Raw genomic sequence first — 14,403 nt, 5'->3', positions numbered from 1 at the left:
AATTTTCCTGGGGAGTTTTTTCCTGGTGTGGAAAAGGTGAATTTCCCTGGGAAGGTTTTTTTCTTTCCCCCATTTTTCCCTTGTGGAGACCCAGCTGGGTCGTGCTGACTTCTTGGAGAAGCAGGAGACCTTGACCCTGAGCTCCTTCTGCCACAGCCCCAAGATTTAAATGCTTTTTGAAATAATTTCTGAGAGCTTGACACGGGTTGTCACACTGAGTTTATTTCAATAACAGCTCACAAGTGGTTTCCCCAGGAATCAGGGGGAACCCATGGAAGTGGCAGCACTAAATGAAGGCAAAATCAGGTTTGGAAAGGCAGCTGGTGGTTCCTGGGACTGACTGGAAGTGGGAAAAATAGAAATAAAACCTTTGCAGGTGCTGGGTTTCAGTAATCCGCCGAGGGGAGGCAGAGGAGGTGCACAAACTCCTCATATCTGATGGTTCCACTCGGCCCAACCTTGGCTTCCTTCAGCAGATCATCCACTGAAAAACGGGAAAACATCCTTGGGATGGGATCTCTGGGCTCTTGGGATGCTCAGAAGAAAAGCACAACTGCAGGTTTGGGGTTTTTGTTGGGAATCACCTCTGGGATCAAACTGGTTCAATCAGCATTTGGATTTGAATTCCATTAAAATTCTCTGGAGCAGGATATCCATCTTTTTGAGTTCCACAGGGCAAAAAAAAAATTCACAAATTTAGCCCAAGTGGGATTTGGATTTGTTGCTGGGAAATGGGAGGGGTTTGGGGGGTTTGTCTGGTTTTAGTTTGGTGTCTCCTGCTGGCACAGGATCCTCATCCCAGAGGGAAAGAGAGAAGGGAAAAGAGAGAAGAGAAAAGAGAGAAGGGAAAAAGAGAGAAGGAGAACAGAGAAAGGGGAAAAGAAAGAGAATGGAGAGAAGGGGAAAAGGGAGAAGAGAAAAAGAGAACAGAGAGAAGGGAAAATGAGAGAGGGAAAGGAAAGGAAAGGAAAGGAAAGGAAAGGAAAGGAAAGGAAAGGAAAGGAAAGGAAAGGAAAGGAAAGGAAAGGAAAGGAAAGGAAAGGAAAGGAAAGGAAAGGAAAGGAAAGGAAAGGAAAGGAAAGGAAAGGAAAGGAAAGGAAAGGAAAGGAAAGGAAAGGAAAGGAAAGGAAAGGAAAGGAAAGGAAAGGAAAGGAAAGGAAAGGAAAGGAAAGGAAAGGAAAGGAAAGGAAAGGAAAGGAAAGGAAAGGAAAGGAAAGGAAAGGAAAGGAAAGGAAAGGAAAGGAATGGAATCCCAGTGGAAGTTCTGGATCTTGTCCCACCTTCCTCCTCGGACAGTTTCTCCCCCAGCAGGGTGAGCTTGGCTCGCAGCTCGGGCACGGGGATCTCTCCTCTCCTGTCCCTGTCCAGCATGGCCAGAGCTCTCAGGATCTCCCTCTCGGGCTCCTCCTGCTTCATCTGCCGGTACATGATGGTCAGGAAGGTGGAGAAATCCAGCTCTGCATTCCTGTCTGGAAAAGGGGAAATTCCTCTGGGAACGGCTCAGTTTGGGGGCTGGATCCAGGACTGAACATCCCCCCTTCCTCCTCCTCCAGTTCCCTTCCCTGGGGTTTCTTCTCCCTTTTCTGGGGTTTCTTCTCCCTTTTCTGGGGTTTCCTTTCCCTTCCATGGGATTTCTTTTCCCTTTCCTGGAGTTTCTTCTCCCTGACCTTGGGGTTCTTTTCCCTTTTCCTGTTTTTTCTTCTCCCTTTTCCTGTTTTTTCTTCTCCCTGACCTTGGTGTTTCTTCTCCTTTTTCCTGGCTTTTCTTCTCCATTTCCTGGAATTTATTCTCCCTTTCCTGGAGTTTCCTTTCCCTGTCCCTAATCTGGATCAGGTCACATCACAATTGAGGTTTTCCTCCTAAAATCCCATTTACAACTTTGTTAAATTCGTGCTCTCAACTTGGATCCTGAATTTTTGGTCCCCCCGGACATGATCTCACAATTCCTTGGGTTCTGTGCTTGGTTTTTCCTACAGAACCTCTAGCTGAACATTTTTTTCTGTTCAGGCTCTGTTGGTCTGGACAGTCTCCTACCCTCAAATCCATATTTATGTTTGTCTCCTGCCTTTTTTTTTTTTTTTTTTTTTTGGTTTTTGGTTTCTTTTTTTGTGTGTGTGTGTGTTTTTTGGGGTTTTTTTTGGGGGTTTTTTTGGTTTTTTTGTGGTTTTTTGTGGGTTTTTTTTTTTTTTTGGTTGGTTTTTCTTTGTTTTTTTTTTTTTGTTTGTTTGTTTTGTTTGTTTTTTGTTTTGTTTTTTTTGTTTTTTTTTTTTGTTTTTTTTTTTTTGTTCTGTTTTGGGTTTTTTTGTTTTGTTTTGTTTTGTTTTTGTTTTTATTTTATTTTAACAGCACTATTTCAACCCGTGGGCTGGATTTAACCCATCACAGCAACTTCTGGTGGACGTTCCCCAAAACAACTGGAATTTCCCCCGGTTTTTGGGGCTGTGCTCACCGATCCTGTGCAGCTGCAGGTGCCTCTGCACCTCCCCGGGCGTGGGGCTGGCTCCCAGGCACCGCATCACCGCCAGCAGCTCCGAGCCTTTGATCTTCCCTTTTTGCTTCTTGTCGTACAGGGAAAAACATTCCTTGAACTCTAATTAAAAACCAAAAAAAATCCCGGGAGGATTCCAGCGGGTCCGGTGTCACCCCGGGGGTGTCGCATTTCCAGGGGGTGTCGCGTTTCCACGGGGGGGAATTGAGGGTAATTAAAACCCCCAGCGGCGCTAATTGGGAGGGGGAAAAGCTGCGAAAGGGTTTCGTGTAAAATCGCTTTTCCTGCCTCGCTGGGGGCGGGAGGGAGCGAGGATGATGAGGGGAGGGAGGAGAGTTAAAGGCGGAGGAGGGTGCAGGGGGAAGATTTTGGAAAGGGAGGATGATGGAGGGGGAAAATTTTGGAGGAGGAGGATGATGGAAGTGGAAAATTTTGGAGGGGAGGATGATGGAGGAGGAAAATTTTGGATGAGGAGGATGATGGAGCTGGAAAATTTTGGAGGGGGAGAATGATGGAGGAGGAAGATTTTGGAAGGGGAGGATGATGGAGGTGGAAGATTTTGGAGGGGGAAGATTTTGGAGGAGGAGGATGATGGAGGTGAAAAATTTTGGAGGAGGAAGATTTTGGGGGAGGAGGATGATGGAGGTGGAAGATTCTAGAGGGGGAGGATTTTGGGGGAGGAGGATGATGGAGGATTTTGGAGGTGGAAGATTTTGGACGTGGTCATGTTGGGGGATCCTGGAGGTGGAAGATTTTGGAGGAGGAGGATTTTGGAGGTGGAAGATTTTGGACGTGGTGAATGCTGGAGGATGCTGGAGGTGGAAGATTCTGGAGGATTTTGGAGGTGGAGGATGTTGGAGGATTTTGGAGGTGGAAAATTTTGGAGGGGGAGGATGCTGAAAGTAGAAGATGCTGGAGGTGAAGGATTTTGGAAGTGGAGGATGCTGGAGGTGAAGGATTTCAGAGCTGGAGGATGCTGGAGGTGGAAAATTTTGGAGGGGGAAGATTTTGGAGGTGGGGGGATGCTGAAGGATGATGGGGGGGAAGATGCTGGAGGATTTTGCAGGTGGAAGATTTTGGAGGGGGAGGATTTTGGAAGGGAGGATGCTGGAGGTGGATGTTGGAAGGGGAAGACGTTGAGGGTGGAAGATTTTGGAGGATGCTGGAGGTGGAAGATTTTGGATGGGGGAGGATTTTGGAAATGGGGAATGCTGGAGGTGGAAGATGTTGAAGGTGGAAGATTTTAGAGGATTTTAGAGGTGGAGGACGCCGAGTTCTCCCCATCCCTTCTCCCTTTCCCAGCAGCTCAGCCCGGCTCGCAGCTGACCCAGATCCAGCCGGGAGCGCTCCCTCCCTTCCCTCCCTTCCCTCCCTTCCCTCCGGGCCAGGAAAACCAGCCGGGCCGGGGCCACCCCGTCCTTGTCCCCTCTGTCCCCAGCCCCGCGGAGGCTCCGCGGATGTTTTTGGGGTGCCCCGAGGATGTTTTTGGGGTGTCCGTGGGCGCTGTGCCCTCCCGTGCCCCGGCCCGGCGCCTCCTCCCCTCGCCAATCCCCGCCAGATTATCAGATTTGCAATAATAATCTTTATTAATACTCTTATTTCTGCTTCCTTCGGCCGTTCCCGGAGCGATCCCGGGCTCCCCTTTCCCCGGGGGGGCTCGAAATGGGAATTTGCATCCCCTGAGCTTCCTCCTCCCCTCCCGAATCCTGGAATTTCTGCGGGATCCACCTTTAGAAATGCAGAATTTCCACGGAACTGGGGAGATTTCCTTGTTTTCCCAGCCAGCAAATCCCGGGAGAGAGGGACTGGGGGAGCACAAGCTCACACTGAGACGTTTCTGGGGCTAAAATCCCCCCAAATTAATATTTTTTTATATATATAAACATAAATTTAATCTCGCTAATGAACCCCCGGAGCAGAACAAACCGGTACCTACCATTAATTTGATCCTGCGACAGAAACTTTGCCTGGAGCAGGAAGAGAGAGGGAAAAAAAAAAATAAAAATAACAAAACAAAAAAACCAGAAGAGCTTTAAAATGGGATTTGGGGGCGCGGGCTGGGGTGGGCTCAGGGTCACTCACCATGATTTTGGGGAAATTCGGGGTTTTTTTTTTCTCTCCGGGCGGAGCGGAGCTGCCGGGAGCGCTCGGGGCCGAAGTCCGGAGCTGCGAGCGCTGGGAGCGTCATTAGCGGTAATTAAATGGAATAAACACCCGCTGCCATGGCCACGGGCTGAGCCCGCCGGGAAAAGGGAATTTCCCAGCCCGGGATGGCGCTCGGGGCTCCTCGGGATCGGGTCGGGTCATCCCAAAATGAGCGCACCGGGATTGGGGAGAGGAGGAGGAAAAGGCGAAAATGGAAAATTCAGAAATCCTCAAAGCCAAGAATCCAAAAACTCAAAAAGCCTAAAATCCCCAAATCAAAAAAACCTAAAAACCCAAAAATCAAAAAATCCCCTAATCCTCTAATCCCAAAATCCCCAAAACCCAAAAATCCCCAACCCCCACAGTCCCAAAATCTAAAAACCAAAAAATCAAAAAATCCCCTGATCAAAAAATCCACAGCCCCAAAAATCCAAAACCTCCAAAATTCCAAAACTCAAAAAATCCAAAAACCCCAAAATTAAAAAAATAGCAAAATCCAAAAGTCCAAAAATCCCAAAATCTAAAAACCCCAAAACCACAAAATTCCAAAATTCGAAAAATCCATAAATCCAAAATAAAAAAATCCCCAAATCTAAAAACTCAACATCCAAAAAATCCCAAAACCCCAAAAATTGAAAAATCCAAAAATCCCCAAACCTAAAACCCCAAAATCCCAAAAAAAAAAAAAAAAATCCCCAAATCCGAAATAAAAAAGTCCCCAAATCTAAAAACCCAAAATCCCAAAAATCCCCAAATCCAAAAACCCCCAAATCTAAAAACCCAAATTCCCAAACCCCAAAAATCCCAAACCAGCCATGTGGGAACACCCACGGACAGGCTGAGAAGGTTAAAATCTGTTTTTTGAGCTTTTATTTATTAGGATTTCATACCCAGAGTGGGGATGAAGCTGCTCCCAGGAAGTCCCCAGATGTCCCCAAATGTCCCCAAATGTTTTATCCCGAGTTTCACTGGGAATTTTCCTCCTGCTGTCGAGCTCTGACTCGAATTTTCAGACCCCAAACAGCCCTGGAGCTGCTCAGCCCTGCTCCTCTTCTTGGGTTTTTGGGGAATTCTGATGGATTTTGGGTTGTTTTATGGAGAATTTCCCATTTTGTGAGAGCTGAGGGTGCTGGTGCACAAGATCCCTGGAATTCACCCCGTGCCTAATGGATTTTGGGACCATTTTTGGGGAATTCTCAGGAATTCTCATGTTTGAGTGAGAAGGTGCTGGTGCAGAAATCCCTGGAATTCACCCCATTGGATTTTGGGGTGTTTTATGGAGAATTTCCCATTTTGTGAGAGCAGAAGGTGCTGGTGCAGAGATCCTGAGAGTTCCCCAATTCCTGATGGATTTTGGGAGCATTTTTGGGGAACTCTCAGGAATTCCCAAGTCTGAGTGACAGCAGAAGGTGCTGATGCACAGATCCCTGGAATTTACCTGTGCCTGATGGATTTTGGGGCTGTTTTGGGGAATTCTGAGGGATTTTCATGTCTGAGTGAGAGCAGAAAGTGCTGGTGCAGAAATCCTGGGAATTCACCCCATTCCTGATGGATTTTGGGGCCATTTCTGGGGAATTGCCCTCTCCTGCCCCATCCCTGTACTCAGCACTGAGGGCTGAGCACGATGACAACTCCCCATCAATTAATTAATCAATTAATTAATCAATTAATTAATCAATTTAATTACCCCCCCTCCCCGACCAGGCACAACCACCACACATCGCTCAGCAATTTATTCCAAATACACGAACCTACATTAGAAAAACTAAATTTCTTTTTTCTTTTTTAGGTTTTTTTTTGTATTTTTTTTTGTTCCCCCCCCCTCCCACAAAAAATATCCCAGCTCAGGAGCCGCCCCCGCTGGGGCTCAGGCTGCTGATGTGCAGGGTGTAGAAGGCCCAGGGCTCTGGGATGTAAATCACCCCGGGGTACTTTTTCCGGAGGGTTGTGTCGTTCCAGAGCCAGCCCACCCAGAGGGCGATGAGGAGGAGGGCGAGGCTGAAGGAGCAGAGCAGGAAGAGCCCGTTGCTGTCCGGGGCCAGCCCCCTGCGCCTCTGCTGCAGCACCAGCGCCGCCATGGCGAAGAAGGTGAAGATGTAGAGGATGAAGATCTGGCCCTCGGTCACCAGGTACCTGCCGGGAAACTGCTGTGAGCCCGGAGTGCAGGGAGAGTGTTCCCAGCTTTTCTGGGATCACTGCTGTGAGCCTGGGATGCAGAGAGTGTTCCCAGCTTTGGGATCACTGCTGTGAGCCTGGAGTGCAGGGAGTGTTCCCAGCTTTGGGATCAGCGTTCCCAGCTTTGGGATCAGCGTTCCCAGCTTTGGGATCACTGCTGAGCCTGGGAGAGCATTCCCAGCTTTGGGATCACTGCTGTGAGCCTGGAATTCAGGGAGAGCATTCCCAGCTTTGGGATCAGTGTTCCCAGCTTGGGGATCAGTGCTGAGCCTGGAATGCAGGGAGAGCATTCCCAGCTTTGGGATCAGTGTTCCCAGCTTTGGGATCACTGCTGTGAGCCTGGAGTGCAGGGAGAGCATTCCCAGCTTGGGGATCAGTGTTCCCAGCTTTGGGATCACTGGTGATAGCAGGGAGAGCATTCCCAGCTTTTCTGGGATCAGTGGTGATCCTGGGAGAGCATTCCCAGCTTTGGGATCACTGGTGAGCCTGGAGTGCAGGGAGAGCATTCCCATCTTTTCTGGGATCAGTGATGACCCTGGACCCAGGTTTTCTGGGATCAGTGGTGTCTTCCATTCCCAGGGAGAGCATTCTCAGCTTTTCTGGGATCAGTGGTGACCCTGGGAATGCAGGGAGAGCATTCCCAGCTTTTCTGGGATCACTGGTGACCTTGCATTCCCAAGGAGAGCATTCCCAGTCTTTCTGGGATCAGTGGTAATCTCAGGAATGCAAGGAGAGCATTCCCAGCTTTCCTGGGATCACTGGTGATCCTGGTCCCATCTTTTCTGGGCTCAGTGGTGATCCCAGGAATGCAGGGAGAGCATGGACCAGTCCTGGGTGTCTCTGGGATTCTCCTGGGTAACCCTGGGGCCGTCCCAGCTTCCAGAGTTTCAAGAGGCTGCAGATTTCCACGAGGTTTAATCGGATTTTCCAGCCCTGCAGAGCAGCTGGGGAGCCCTGGGGAATGGAGCAGCATTTCCTGGAGCATTCCTGGGGAATTCCAGAGGCACTCACCAGTAGTAGAGGCTGCTGGGCCCCACCAGGAGCAGGGCAGCCACGGGCATCCTGCTCTGCCCCGCCACGGGCGTGAAGCAGCCGGTGAAATAAATGAACAGGATCAGGAAAAACGGGATGTACCTGCAGGAAAACAACAATTCCCAGCGCTGGGATCAGCCTGGAAGGGATGAAACTCCCCCAGATCCATCCCAGACATGGAGCTGCTGATCTGGGTTCAGCTGGGGGTGGAGCAGCTCTGGAATTCCCTGCTCTGAGATTCCTGGAGTTCTGGAATTCCCTGTTCTGAGATTCCTGGGATTCCCTGCTCTGAGATTCCTGGGATTCCCTGCTCTGAGACTTCTACAGATCTGGAATTCCCTGCTCAGAGATTCCTGGAATTCCCTGCTCTGAGATTGATGCAGCTCTGGAATTCCCTGCTCTGAGATTCCTGGGATTCCCTGCTCTGAGATTCCTGGAGTTCTGGAATTCCTGGCTCAGAAATTCCTAAAGCTCTGGAATTCCCTGCTCAGAGATTCCTGGGATTACCTGCTCTGAGATTCCTGGAATTCCCTGCTCAGAGATTCCTGGAGTTCTGAAATTCCTGGCTCAGAAATTCCTAAAGCTCTGGAATTCCCTGCTCAGAGATTCCTGGGATTACCTGCTCTGAGATTCCTGCACCTCTGGAATTCCTGGCTCAGAGATTCCTGCACCTCTGGAATTCCTGCTTGGAGATTTCTGTACCTGTGGAATTCCCTGCTCAGAGATTCCTGGAATTCCCTGCTCAGGAATTCCTGCAGCTCTGAAATTCTCTGCTCTGAGATTCCAGCAGATCTGGAATTCCCTGCTCAGAGATTCCTGCAGATCTGGAATTTCAGGAAGAACCCTCTGGAAGGACAAGTTGTTCCTCTGCCCCTCCAACCACTGCCACATCCCAGAAATATCCCAGAGCAGGGATTTCCCAGCCCCTGCCAGACCCACCCTAATCCCCCTGGCCAGCAGATCATTCTCTCCATCCAGCTCCGCCTCAGGAGTTTTTTTTTCCCCCTCTTTAAGCTCTGCCTGCCCCCTGTGCTGTTCCATAACCTCTGGAATGACTCACCACATGGAATGCCCCAGATACTCGTCGTAGTAGTAGAGCAGCTCGAAGGAATCGATCTGCCACAAGAACAGGAGAAAACCCGAGTTTAGCAGCACAAAGCAGGGGGTCCCTCCTAAACCCAGGGGTCAGGGTCTCACCAGGGTCTCTGGCTTGAGGTTCCTGATGATGGGGTTCTCCCTGACGGACAGGTGGTGCTGGTAGCCGCTGAAGATCAGCCGGTGGTTCACCGAGTCTCCCACCAGGTGGATGCTGGCGCCCATCACGAAGGTGATGATGCTGACGTACACCACGGACCTGGGCAGGGTCCTGGGGGACCTCTCGATGAGCTGCAGGCACAGGGAGCACTGAGGAGTGATGCCTTCACTTTTACCTTTTGTGTTTTTTTAGATTCTGGACTGTGCTGGGATATAATCCTGAATTTCTTAAATATTATCACATTCACCTCACAGTCGCACAACGTTTTTCCAACTCAAAATACAAGGGCACTGCTGCAGCTTCAGCAGTGAGGAGTGATGCCTTCACTTTTACTTTTCATGTTTTTCAGATTTTGGACAGTGCTGGGATATAATTCTGAATTTCTTAAATATTATCACATTCGCACAACGTTTTTCCAACCCAAAATACAAGGGCACTGCTGCAGCTTCAGCACCAAACTGCAAAGAGCAGCGAATGGAGGAGAGAATCTGGGAGGGTGGGACTGCAGAACCTGGAGCTGGGATTGGACAGTGAACCCCAAGGTGGGAATGGAGCAAAACTTGTAAAAGTGGGAAAACTCCTGACCAGGATCCATCTTGGAACCATCTTGAGTCCATCCTGAGTCCATGTTGGATTCATCTTGAATCCATTTTGGGTCCATCTTGAGTCCATTCTAGGTCCATCCTGTGTCCATCTTGTCTTCAATCCATGCTGGTTCCATCTTGGATTCATCTTGAATCCATGCTGGATCCATCTTGGGTCCATCTTGAATCTATCCTGAGTCCATCTTGGATCAATTTTGAGTCTATCCTGGGTCCACCTTGGGTCCATTTTGTGTCCAGTCTTGAATCCATCCTGGGTCCAATCCTGGGTCCATCTTTTGTCCATCTTGTGTCCATCCTGAGTCCATTCTAGGTCCATCTTGTGTCCATCTTGGGTCTGTCTTCAATCCATCCTGGTTCCATCTTGGATTCATCTTGAATCCATCTTGAGTCCATGCTGGATCCACCTTGGGTCCAATCTTGGGTCCATCTTGAATCTATCCTGAGCTCATCTTGGATCAATTTTGAGTCCATCCTGGGTCCATCTTGGGTCCATTTTGTGTCCATCTTGGGTCCAGTCTTGTGTCCATCCTGAGTCCATATTGTGTCCATCTTGGGTCTATCTTCAATCCATCCTGGTTCCATCTTGGATTCATCTTGAATCCATTTTGGGTCCATCCTGGATCCATCTTGAATCCATCTTGAGTCCAATCTTGGGTCCATCTTGAATCTATCCTGAGGCCATCTTGGATCAATTTTGAGTCCATCTTGTGTCCATCTTGGGTCTATCTTCAATCCATCCTGGTTCCATCCTGAATCCATCCTGGATCCATCTTGGGTCCATCTTGGGTCTATTTTAGGTCCATCCTGGATCCATCTTGGCTCCATCCTGAGTCCATTCTAGGTCCATCTTGGATCCAATCTTGGGTCCATCTTGAGTCCATCCTGGGTCCATCTTGGATCAATTTTGAGTCCATCTTGTGTCCATCTTGGGTCTATCTTCAATCCATCCTGGTTCCATCTTGGATTCATCCTGGGTCCATCTTGAATCCATCCTGGATCCATCTTGGGTCTATTTTGGGTCCATCCTGGATCCATCTTGGCTCCATCCTGAGTCCATTCTAGGTCCATCTTGAGTCCAATCTTGGGTCCAATCCTGGGTCCATCTTGAGTCCATCTTGTGTCCATTCTAGGTCCATCCTGAGTCCATCCTGGATCCATCTTGGGTCTATTTTGGGTCCATCCTGTGTCCATCCTGGTTCCCTCTTTGGTCCATCCCATGGCCAGGCTCTTGCACTGCCCCAGGTGAATCCTTTAACAAATCCCTGCTTTATTCCTTCACTCTGCCCAGCCTCTCCAGGGATCAGCAGGAGGAGGAGCAGAAGGGACACGGCAGCTCCTGCCCTGGCTGGGCTTTGGGGCACTCAGAAATTTCACCAAAAATGAGCAAATCTCCTTGATGAGGGAGGACAGGCCGTGGTTTTCCATGGTTTTCCAGCCTCTGGAGAGGACTGGAAGGTTGGATGTGCCCTCCAGTGGCAGCAGAGCCTCCAGCACAGAGCTCCTCCTGCTTCCCTCCCTGTCTGGACACCTCAGGATTCTCCAAGTGAATATTTTGGGGTTCTTTTCCCTTTTTTCCCAACAGAGTGGGACTCAGCTCAGCCTGGGACAAGCCTTGAAATAGGAGTAGGAATTCTAGGAAGCTGCAGAATTTTTTTTTTTTTTTTCCTTCCTTGCAAAGCAGGGAAGATCTCCCAAGCCAGATCCCAGCTCCAGGAGTTTTCCAGCTTTGGCTCAGGATTGTCCCAGCTCTGGGATCAACCAGCCCCCCCCAATCCCTCTCCCTAAATCAGCTTTGCAGCCCTCCCCAAGCAGGGAAAAGCTCCTTATTTGTGTTTAATTTGGAGGCTTAACTTCCCCTTTCCCTGGAACTGCAGCACGAACGTCACGGGAGGACAAGGAGAGCACAAGGTCCTGCAGGGTGGAACAAACCCTGGGCCAGGGAAAAGCATCCTGGAATTTTTTTGGGAATTACTCCTCAGTGCTGAGCCCCCCCATGATGCAGAAATCACCTGGGAAGGGTCAGATTCCTCATCCTGGATATTCCCTTTTTGTCCCCAGAGCTGAAATCCTCCCGGAATATTGAGAAGGAATTTCCATCTCAGGCCATAACTCAACTCCCAGCTCGTGGAGGTTAAAATAGATTTATAATTGATTTCTTAATAGGGAAAGGTTCCTAATGATCTGACAGAATTTCACCTCATGAATGGTTTATGGGATCTGATCCAGAGGTTGGCAGCTGGAGCCAGATAAATTCCAGCTCCAGCCACAGTTCCAAGGTCAAAGAGCAAGTGGAATTAAGCTCTGAACAACTCAGAAAATCCACTCTGCTTCCAGCTGTCCTTTAAGCCAAGGATGGATGTTGTCCTAAAAATATCATTTGGGAAAAGGGCTCTGACTCCTCCTGAAGCCAGAATTCCAGGGGCAAGCAGGAAATTCAGGTGGCATCACAAAGCCTGTTAACTCTTCTTTATGGCAGGAATTTGGGAATAACCAACACCCTAAAAACCTCTGAAACTTTACAAAATCAGGAACGGGAAATGCTTGAATATTCCCAGGTTTACCTTCAGCTCTGACTCCTCCTGGAGCCAAAATTCCAGGGGCAAGCAGGAAATTCAGGTGCTCTTTAAAAGGTGGCATGAAAAATCCCATTAACTCTTTCTCATGGCAGGAATTTGGGAATAACCAACATCTTAAAGACCTCTGAAACTTTACAAAACCAGGAATGGGAAACCCCAGGTTTACCTTCAGCAGCAGGAAGGGGGTGATAACGTTGTAAGCCATGTGGAAATAATCTCCAGCGCTGGGTTTATTTAGGGGAAACCATTCCAGAGGGAGGATGATCTGAGGAGAGAGGGAAGAACAGTGATTATGGGTGAGGGACACGGAGAGGGAAAACATTGGGAATGCTTGGGAAAGCTCAGGGGGCTGGTTTTCTTGGAGCAAACCTCCCAAAAATCACCCTCTGGAAGTTTTCCCTCCCAGCCCTGCCAGGTGCTGGCAAGTTGTGGGGTCAGGGAAGGCATTTGGGATCCTGCATCTTCCTGAACCTTCTGCCAGCTTCCAGCTCTAAAAAACTCCATTTCAATGGAATGGGAAGCACAACCCTCAGGTAATACAGGCACAGAATAGGGAAAAGCAGGAGGAACCTCCCAAATCCCTTTTTGGTGTGAAAACAAAGGTGTGGGAGAGAGAACAGGGAGCTGGAGACAGCAGAGCAGGTCCCAGCTCCTGGAGGACACCCCTGTGGTGCAGGGGACAGCCCTGGGGACCCCCTGGCCCTGTCCCCTCACTCACCATGGCGATGGGGCGCCCGAAATCCAGCACCCAGTTCTGCAGGGTGAAGTAGAACCACAGGTCCAGGTGGAACGGGGAGGCCTTGAAGGTGTCCTCAGCCTTCACTGAGCCATGCCTGGAGGGGACAGAGGGACACAGAGCCATGGAGCAGCCCTGGGAGCAGGCAGGGCTGCCATCCCTCACCAAAGCTGCATTTCCCCGGGGTCTGTGGGGTATCAGAGCTGAGGAGCAGCCAGCAAAGGAGAGCACAGAGCTGTCGCCATCCCTGACCCGGCCCGGGGGGGAGGCTCCTCCTGGTCTCTTCAGCAAGGTGAAAAGCGCTGAATTAAGTGCAACTATTTTTAACTTTTGCATGATGAAGCAGAACCCCAGCTCCCAGGGGCTGGGCTGAGCGCTGAAAACGCGGCGGTGCCCGGTGGAGATCCACGCTGGGACGCTCAGGGTGCAGCATCACCTCCCTCCTGCTGCCAACACCCTCTGCCCCCGCACAGCTTCCAGCCATTTCCAGGAAATGCCCCTCCAGCACCTCTGGACCTTCACTCCCGGCAGGAAAAGCGGATCCATCCCCCTCCTGCTGCCTTGAGCTTGAGCCCACGGTCCAAAGTCCATGAAGTGTCCCTGCCCACGGATCCCCCGAGGATCTTTAAGGTCCCTTCCACCCCAAACCACTCTGGGATGATTCAGTGAAGCCCGAGAGCTGGAGGGGGAGGATGGGGTACCCTGGATGAGCTGGGAATGCTGCGGCTCCCGGGAAGGGTCTGTCCAACCCTGGATCGGCTGAGATAACCCAGGTACACCGGGATGCCCGGGACAAAGCTGAGCGGGGGAACTTTGGGGGACCCCAACCCTCGGGATATTCCAGGGCTTGACCCTAATGATGCCCCGGACCGTGATCCTCATATCCTGGACTGTGACCCTAATGATTCCCTGGACCCTGATCCTCAGGATATCGCTGACCCCAATCCTGGGGATGCGCCGGACCCGACCCTAAGGATTCCCTGGACCCCGACCCTGGGGATGTCCCGGACCCCGCATCATCCGGGGGCGGTACCGGGAAGGAGCCGGGCAGTCCCGGGGAGCGCAGAGCAGGCTGAGCAGGGTGGATTGGATGGGATGAGGATCCCAAGGAACGAGAAGCGGCTTTTCCCATCCCCGAACCACCCCCAGCCCCGGCCGCGCTCACCTGCCCGGGTAGAGCGGCCCGGCGGGCGGCGGCGAGCCCGGGGCCGCGGCCGGGAACGGCCGGCGCCGCGCCGAGCCCTGCATGAGCCCGGAGCCGCTCCCGGAGCCGCTGCCTGTGCCGGTACCGCTGCCGGTACCGGTGCCGGTGCTCGCTCCCGGCCCGGCCCGGCCCGCGGAGCAGCGGCGGCTGCGCGGGGGCGGCACCGGCACCGCCCCGCCGGGGCGGG

The 14,403-nt window shown here is 50.9% G+C and overlaps 2 protein-coding genes across 2 annotated transcripts; both read right to left on the bottom strand.

Moving 5' to 3' along the window:
• Positions 1–200: 200 nt before the first annotated feature.
• On the bottom strand, positions 201–4,683 carry CALML4 (calmodulin like 4). The gene is made up of 5 exons (XM_056499735.1): positions 4,571–4,683; positions 4,425–4,455; positions 2,450–2,590; positions 1,281–1,469; positions 201–484 (listed from the first exon to the last, which is right to left on the bottom strand). The coding sequence occupies exons 1-5, from the start codon at positions 4,571–4,573 to the stop codon at positions 387–389; spliced, it is 462 nt and encodes a 153-aa protein (XP_056355710.1). The 5' UTR covers positions 4,574–4,683; the 3' UTR covers positions 201–386.
• A 1,668-nt stretch (positions 4,684–6,351) lies between these two features.
• CLN6 (CLN6 transmembrane ER protein) lies at positions 6,352–14,382 on the bottom strand. Its single transcript, XM_056499816.1, has 7 exons — positions 14,178–14,382; positions 12,995–13,109; positions 12,443–12,541; positions 9,038–9,226; positions 8,901–8,956; positions 7,820–7,942; positions 6,352–6,766 (listed from the first exon to the last, which is right to left on the bottom strand). The coding sequence occupies exons 1-7, from the start codon at positions 14,258–14,260 to the stop codon at positions 6,478–6,480; spliced, it is 954 nt and encodes a 317-aa protein (XP_056355791.1). The 5' UTR covers positions 14,261–14,382; the 3' UTR covers positions 6,352–6,477.
• Between the last annotated feature and the right edge of the window lie 21 nt (positions 14,383–14,403).

The sequence above is a fragment of the Oenanthe melanoleuca genome, chromosome 10 (assembly GCF_029582105.1).
Source record: "Oenanthe melanoleuca isolate GR-GAL-2019-014 chromosome 10, OMel1.0, whole genome shotgun sequence".
Lineage (NCBI taxonomy): Eukaryota > Metazoa > Chordata > Aves > Passeriformes > Muscicapidae > Oenanthe > Oenanthe melanoleuca.
Note: the sequence above shows the minus strand (reverse complement) of the source record. Positions and strands in the feature narration are given on the sequence as shown.

Bases quoted from the DNA above. Each gene is read 5' to 3' on its own strand.
- CLN6 (XM_056499816.1), bottom strand. From the start codon at position 14,260: ATGCAGGGCTCGGCGCGGCGCCGGCCGTTCCCGGCCGCGGCCCCGGGC. The intron at 13,110-14,177 runs GTGAGCGCGGCC...TGTCCCCTCCAG, and splicing joins GGGCCGCTCTACCCGGGCAG to GCATGGCTCAGTGAAGGCTG. The intron at 7,943-8,900 runs GTGAGTCATTCC...GTTTTCCTGCAG, and splicing joins TATCTGGGGCATTCCATGTG to GTACATCCCGTTTTTCCTGA.
- CALML4 (XM_056499735.1), bottom strand. The intron at 1,470-2,449 runs GTGAGCACAGCC...CCCCTTTTCCAG, and splicing joins CCTGCAGCTGCACAGGATCG to ACAGGAATGCAGAGCTGGAT. The intron at 485-1,280 runs GTGGGACAAGAT...CCCGTTTTTCAG, and splicing joins GAAACTGTCCGAGGAGGAAG to TGGATGATCTGCTGAAGGAA.